At 40.2% G+C, this 6,686-nt stretch overlaps 1 protein-coding gene across 2 annotated transcripts; it reads left to right on the top strand.

Annotated features, from left to right (window-relative positions):
* The first annotated feature begins 1,435 nt into the window (after nt 1-1,435).
* On the top strand, nt 1,436-6,382 carry COMMD8 (COMM domain containing 8). Of its 2 annotated transcripts, XM_064712184.1 has the most exons (5): nt 1,436-1,650; nt 2,221-2,376; nt 3,313-3,465; nt 4,881-5,036; nt 5,905-6,382. In XM_064712184.1, exons 1-5 carry the CDS (start codon nt 1,606-1,608, stop codon nt 5,923-5,925), a joined length of 531 nt encoding a protein of 176 aa, XP_064568254.1. In that variant the 5' UTR covers nt 1,436-1,605; the 3' UTR covers nt 5,926-6,382. The 2 variants fall into 2 exon arrangements, with proteins under 2 accessions (XP_064568254.1, XP_064568253.1); XM_064712183.1 differs by lacking the exon at nt 5,905-6,382 and having other exon boundaries at nt 1,468-1,650; nt 4,881-5,069.
* The last annotated feature ends 304 nt before the right edge of the window (nt 6,383-6,686 follow it).

Genomic DNA, 6,686 nt, shown 5'->3' with positions numbered 1-6,686 from the left:
CTTGCCTGCAGTTGAACATGAGCTCTGAAAGATGGATTTATAACCCAGCTGTGGTTTCCTTGAGCAGTCTGACTTTGCTCCTCATGGGCCAATAGGCTGAATCAAAAATATTACTTTGAAACTACATATATGTGAAAAAATTAAAAGTGAAATATTTTATTCTTCAGACTGGGAGAAAATTCGCTGCTTTGAAAATGTTCACTGGGATAGTGTCACGTGGGATGGCAATTTCCTATCCTCTTCTATCTGTTCCTGTCTTCATGCGTTACTTCTTTGCTCTCTTCCATTTTTCACTTGTTTGATCCCTTTCAACTGAGTGGGACGCTCACTACCTCTCTCTTTATTTCGTAAATTATTTCATTGCAAGTCTGGATCACCTTCGTATTTCTCCTGTTGTGGCTGGGTTTGAATTGTTTGGAGCAGACGCTCCCCCTGGTGCTCAGTTTTGTAGCGCACAACACAGTACACTCAAACTGGGTAAGTTTCCACTTATCTAGCAAATTTCTAGGGGAATAAAGGAAATTAGCATTGAAAATAATTTTTCAAATTTGAAATTTCATCTACTCCTCATATAAACATCAGCTTTGAGTAATTTCTCCATAATAAAATGGAATAAATTTTCTTAAAAGCTTAATCTACTAGCAGTAGCAAACCCTAAAGAAAATGGGGAGAATTTGCAAGTTTTCAGTCAGCAAAACCTGAAGTCGGTTCTTCTCCATGTATTTCTTCTCCAGAACTCCCATGCACCACATGATTCCCACAAGGCCACATGACTGTGAAGAAGTTGTGCTGCAGACTGAGTTAACCAGCGTGGGTTTTTTACAAACACCTTCTATCCACCAGTTTGGACTTGTAGCTGCCTTGGTATTCTTACAGCCCAGTGTTGCACCTACATATGCATAACTATTTGACTGTAAATTAGCCTTGTGATTCCAGTGAAATAAAGGCTGCCTACAGGTATAACACTCTGTGCAAATTTGTGACCTGCTGTGACTTGAGTTCTTACAGGTTTTCTTGTAAAAGTGATCAGAGCAATTTTGCTTCTTTTCATTCACATTCCATCAATTCAACACATGGCTGAAGTGTTCAATTCAACCATGGTTGAAGTGAAGGTCACTGCTAATGTAAAAAGCTGTTCCATAAACCTCCTCTACTGTCTGGCTAGGATTGAATTCACACTTTGATAAAGCATTAAAAAAATTAGCTCTTCACGGTAAACACTGCACAAGCAGCACGGGCTTTTGCAGTCAATGTTTCTCCTGACTTCCTCAATTTGATTTAAAATCACAGAAGATGTGGTGGCCGTTCTGAGTTTCCTCTCTTGCCACCAAATGCAAATTTAACTTGTTCAGGGGCAAAAACCAAAGCTGCAAGACAGGCAGAATGCAAAAATAGCTTAATTGCCTATAAAAGCTTGTAAAATTAGGGGGGTTCTGGCTTCATTCACCCCCTTACCGCAGGTCGCACGGTGCACACTCTGTTCCCCAGGCGCTGCGGGCGGTCGGGACACCGGGGCTGGGACTCGAACCTGCGTCCCAGGGCGGATGAGGGCGGGTGTTCGCACGTGCGCATGCGCGCCGGCGGCGGGGCGGTCACGAGGTGGAGATGCCGCGGCTGCTGGAGAAGCTCCCGGCGGAACGGGCGCTCGAGGTGGGCTCCGGGCAGGGCCGGGCCGGGCAGGGCAGGCGGGCCGGGTCCGGGCCCGGGCCCTCCGACAGCGGTGAGGGAGGCAGGGCCCGCCGGCGGCGCGGGGCTCAGAGCGGGCCGCCCCTCCCGCCAGGCCGCAGTGCCAGAGGGCAGTGCTTGGGGATACCAGGGAGGCGCACGGCTCGGAAATGCAGCTCGGGTTGTGCGTGCGGCCCGGCAGCCCCGGTGCGCGGGGTCTGAGCCGCCCTGTGCCTCGGCATCTCGGCAGCGCTGAACTTGTGCTCACAGCTGTTCAGTCCGCTTGTAAATCCAGGGTGAACGTGAACCAGGTTGTGATTCCTGGGGCCAGGCCTTGTGGACTGTCTCTAAGGGGAGAAGGGAGGAGGGTTCATATTCAGGGAGTGCCTGTTCGCGGCTTTTTTGAATAGTGCCTGGGCTGCCGTCCGGAAGCACTGAGGCAGTCCCCAGTGGAGGGAGGGTTGGTAACTGAAGTGCTTGATCAGTCTCACGTTCAGTCTCAGAAGTACAGATTAACAGTGAGTGAATTATAAATTACGTATCACACCCTTTCAGTTCCTTCATAAGGTAATTGATGGCATCTGTGGCCGTGCGTACCCTCGGTACCAGGATTATGGCAATGTTTGGAGCTTGTCGGAGTGGATGGAGGTTTTAGCAGAAACTGTGAGATATTTCAAAACTGCAGTTGGCAAAAATATGTCTGATGAAGAGGTAAGGGCTCATCACTGACTTGGACAGATCATGACTGGACTGATTTGTAGTTTGTTTAATCCTAAAATATTTTATAGTGTAGGATTTGAATGGTAGTGAATTCAGCCTAAATATGTAGAAGGTAAGCAGCATTTAGAGATGCACTGCCAAGACTTCTACAACAAAAAGTGAAATAGATGCTGATTTTTCAATATTTTTCTAATATCGCAGGATACTTGTTAAAATACTGGTTTAATGACTTAAATTGGTATTTTGAGTATCCCCAGATTAAATCTGTTTATATAATACTACTCATTAACAATAAAACCAGTTCACTTTCTTGTTTGGTTTTCTTTATTTGTATTTTATACCACTGAAGTGGTATAAAATATTGACTGTATGTAAATAAATTTTGTAAAGAATCTAAGTGTGAATGGAGGACCATGTGATGCAGGTACTGTAGTTCAGGACATTCCTATAGGTATAAACTTTGCAAAATCTGTTAGAAATATTAATTCTCATCTCTTGCATATTGCTGGTATTTTGACCACCTGTTACCAGCTGGGTCAAAGAAATTGAGGGAGCCTGTGTAACCTTGGGGACCTCCCTACATCAGTATTTCTGTTTCAGCTGAGCTGATGTATTTAGCCTCTGCTCTGGTGCTGAGAAAATTGCACATCTACACCTGAATTGTTTGGGGGTGTGATGTTCTTTTGATTTTAGTGTTGCATGTAAGAAGGCTGATAAAACCTCTGTTCTCTTGAGTCTTTTAATTTAAATGATTTTTTTCTCTGTGTGTTGCTGTGGTAAACACTGACTCTTAACTACCAAAGACAGAGAGCAGCCACAAAGGGCAGCTATCAGCTTAGATATTTTAGTTATTGCAGGTGGTACATGTTAATTCTGTGGTTCATAGTGCAAGTAATCATGGTTTTAATTTTATTTTTATTTTTGTAGGCTGCTCAGCAGATAGTGGAGTTAAATTCAGATTATCAAGAAGCAATCACAAAATGTCTGAAAGGTAGAAAGGAAGAAATCAGGAATGCCCTAGTAGAAAATGTACATGCAATCTCTTCTGCCCAGCTGCAGGATTTTGACTGGCAGTTAAAGGTGAGACTGTTGCCTTGACATTGTTTGAAAGGAATGTTCTACAACAGGGAAGTAACTTGGTTCAGTCCCATTAGGCCTGCTCCCTCTGCACAGTGGTTCAGTTTTTATAGGTATTGCAAAAGCATGTTAATGACTGATGCAAAAGCATCAAAGACTTGCCAGAAGTTTGGAAATGTAAATTTTAAAATTTTGTTTTACTTTGTTTTTCCCCTCTATTCTTTTAAACCTGCTCAGGGAGACTTGGTGCTATTCAGGAGCACCTGAACGTTTTGTATGCTGTTATAATTTTGAGGCCTGAATAAACAATGTTTACTCTCAAAGGAAGAAGAAGTAAATGCCTAATTTTAAGATTAGTTGACTGATTCAGGATAACTTTTCTTGACTTTCTTCAAATGTTCATATTTTTGCAATGGACATTTAATACTTAGATTGAAATAATTTACCATTAGACTTTCTGTTTTGGTAATAAACCAGTGATGTTGGAGTTGCCTAAGTTTGGATGGTGGTTTGAGGTTATGAAGACCTTAAGCTTGACCAAAGACTTAAAAACATTACTTATACTCTTTATATTTTTGATTAGACCGCGAGAGCTGTTAAACAGATTTGTTGAGCTGTTAAATAGTTTTCCATGTTTACAAGAGTGCTCAATAATTTCTGCAGCAAACAGCTTTGGAAATCAAAGAACAATGCCCACAACAGACAAGTTTTTGCAAGAGCAGATATGGCATCATAATGTACTGTAGATGAACTGTTATTGGCTTGATCTCTTGCTAACTGCATTTACTGCTGACAAAAATATGAACTTATGTGAACTCTTGCTTTTTGTTTGAGGCTTCTTTTAAGTTTTTTGTCTAGAGAATTTTTGAGTTTCTTTCTGTTTTGTGATGCAAATTTCTGGAACATGTCTGAACTATTATTTTTCTTAAAACCACTTTTTTTTCCCCCTTGAGCTGGCTCTGATTTTTTTTTTTCACTTGCCATGATTGAGCTCTACTGCATTCTGTACTCTAAATAAAGATAGGTCTGTATAATACTAACCTATAGTGCTATCAACTGATCTTTGATTTTAATGTATTTTAAAATGAGCAAATGTATCCTTTGTTTTCACCTAGAATATCAAAATGTGGTAGCCCAGAATTTTAACAAATTGGTTTTGGCAAGTGTACGTGACAACTCTGTGAAGAGGATGGTCTTTATTCAATTTATTATTTGTATTAACAAACAAACAAAAATCCTGACAAAGGAGGAAAAAACCCTGAAAACAGCAGACTTTACTTATTTGCAGTTAATTTTGTCATGCTGATGTTTGTTCTGGTATTACAAGTTCAGTATAAAATACAGATGTGGCATTATGAAAGATTAAAAATTTAATGGCTCCACCTTATACTTTATTGTTATTGTGTCAATCTACATAGCTTGCTCTCTCCAGTGATAAGATCTCCATGCTGCAAATGCCACTCCTCAATCTTGATTTGGATGTGAGAGAAAATGGTGAAATTAAGCCAGTTTCTATAGAGATGAATAAGGAAGAGTTGCAGAACCTAATAAATGCACTGGAAGCTGCGAATAAGGTAACTTTTACTCATGTAATATTTTGTTCCTGACTTGTTAGGTACTGATTTATTTTAAGCAGAATTCATAGAATCATAGCACAGTTTCGGTTGAAAAGGATCTGTAAAGGGTTTCTTCCTAACATCTAGACTAAATCTAATTTCTTTAATTTGATTACCCCTATCCTGTGCTGAAAGATTGGTGAGAACTCCCATGTTTCCCTCAGCTTCACAGAATGTCAGTGTCTGGGAGAGTTATTTGGTTCATATTAAGTCCTTTAATTTCCATGGCACATGGTGAATCAGGAAAATGGTTACAGAGATTACAGTATAGTGACCCAAGAAGAGAATTTCAAGTGAAACTATAAGGCTTCTGAGACACTGAAGGGTCTCAGATTTCTTAACAGAAAAGGCTAAGGAAAATGAGGATTTGAAGAAAATAGTGTTTATATGAAATTATAGCCCTTAAGAGCTTTCACATCTTGCTTCCATATGGATTTTCTTCCTGCAGAACTAAATAAAAATAGTATGTGAGCAAGGATTCATCCAGGACAGATTTGAGTGTTCTCATGCCCTTTGTTCTGCTTGAGGGTCTGTCTGGAAGCTGTGGGATGTGTCATCTCCATACTTAGTTCTGTGGGCACACGAGAAGGAATTCACTTCAGAATTGGTCCCCTGGCTCTGCTTTGTGCAGAAGGAATCTCACTGCACCTGGACTTGCTATTCTGCTTTTTGATTGCAGGCAGCTAAAGAATGGTTTGAGTGCAGTAAAGGGTAAAGAAAGGTATTTTAAGTGATGGTTTTGTGGGATTCATAGGCTTCTTCTCATAGGCTGCTTAAATTTTGTTCTTAACCAACATTAATCTCGTTCCTTTTCTCCTTTTTGAAGGTTGTCTTACAACTGAAATGATGGAATTCAGGTCAACAGCATCAGCTGGTGGTGGCTCCTTCAATGATTTGGGGAAAAAAACGTGTTTACTGCAAAGTGGAAAGGTTTTGGTGCTGTAAAATACTGAAGTCAGAAGACTGTTATGACCAAATGAACTACTAATCCTTCAATAAAAATAATAAATTCTTCTACCTATTTGACTAAAAATATAAAAATCTAATGTACAGCTGCTTTTAGTACTAAAGATTTATAGACATTTGGAAGATAATAGCTTACAACATGTGCCATATTTGTTTTGGTAACACTTTGGCAGTGACTGCACAGGTGCCTGGTGAAACCAAGGCATCTTACTGGCATTTTATATTACCTTATCTAAAGTGCCATGCTAATAAAGAATGAGAGAGTGTTTGTATCATTAATGTATTTATATTTGTAAATATGGTAAATAAACACCTGACTTTGTGTGTGAATAATTGTAGTAGGCTGTTTTTTCATTTATGAATCACTAAACTCAGTCTTTTTAGATGCTTTACAAACAAAACTAGTGTAGAATGACAGTTGAGGTTGGATGTGAGCTCTGAAGGTTGTCTTCATTCCTCAAACAGGGTAATGTAGAGCAGGATGTACAGGCCTGTCTCCAGATGTCTTGAGTATTTCCCAGTGATTGAGGCACCACAGTTTCTCTAGGCACTCTGTTCAGTGCTCAGAAGTAAAAAAAAACACTGCAGCTTTATTCAGAGTAAAGTAGTTTTTAGCTTAGTTTTTGTATCTTAGGTGGTAGC

The sequence above is a fragment of the Zonotrichia leucophrys genome, chromosome 4, assembly GCF_028769735.1.
Source record: "Zonotrichia leucophrys gambelii isolate GWCS_2022_RI chromosome 4, RI_Zleu_2.0, whole genome shotgun sequence".
In the NCBI taxonomy this organism is placed as follows: Eukaryota; Metazoa; Chordata; class Aves; order Passeriformes; family Passerellidae; genus Zonotrichia; species Zonotrichia leucophrys.
The sequence above is the reverse complement of the archived record's forward strand: the minus strand, read 5'-3'. Positions and strand labels throughout refer to the sequence as shown.

Excerpts from the sequence above, each read along its gene's own strand:
- COMMD8 (XM_064712183.1), top strand. The coding sequence starts at position 1,606 with ATGCCGCGGCTGCTGGAGAAGCTCCCGGCGGAACGGGCGCTCGAG. Across the intron at positions 1,651-2,220 it reads CGGCGGAACGGGCGCTCGAG|TTCCTTCATAAGGTAATTGA; the intron begins GTGGGCTCCGGG and ends ACACCCTTTCAG. Across the intron at positions 2,377-3,312 it reads AAAATATGTCTGATGAAGAG|GCTGCTCAGCAGATAGTGGA; the intron begins GTAAGGGCTCAT and ends TTATTTTTGTAG.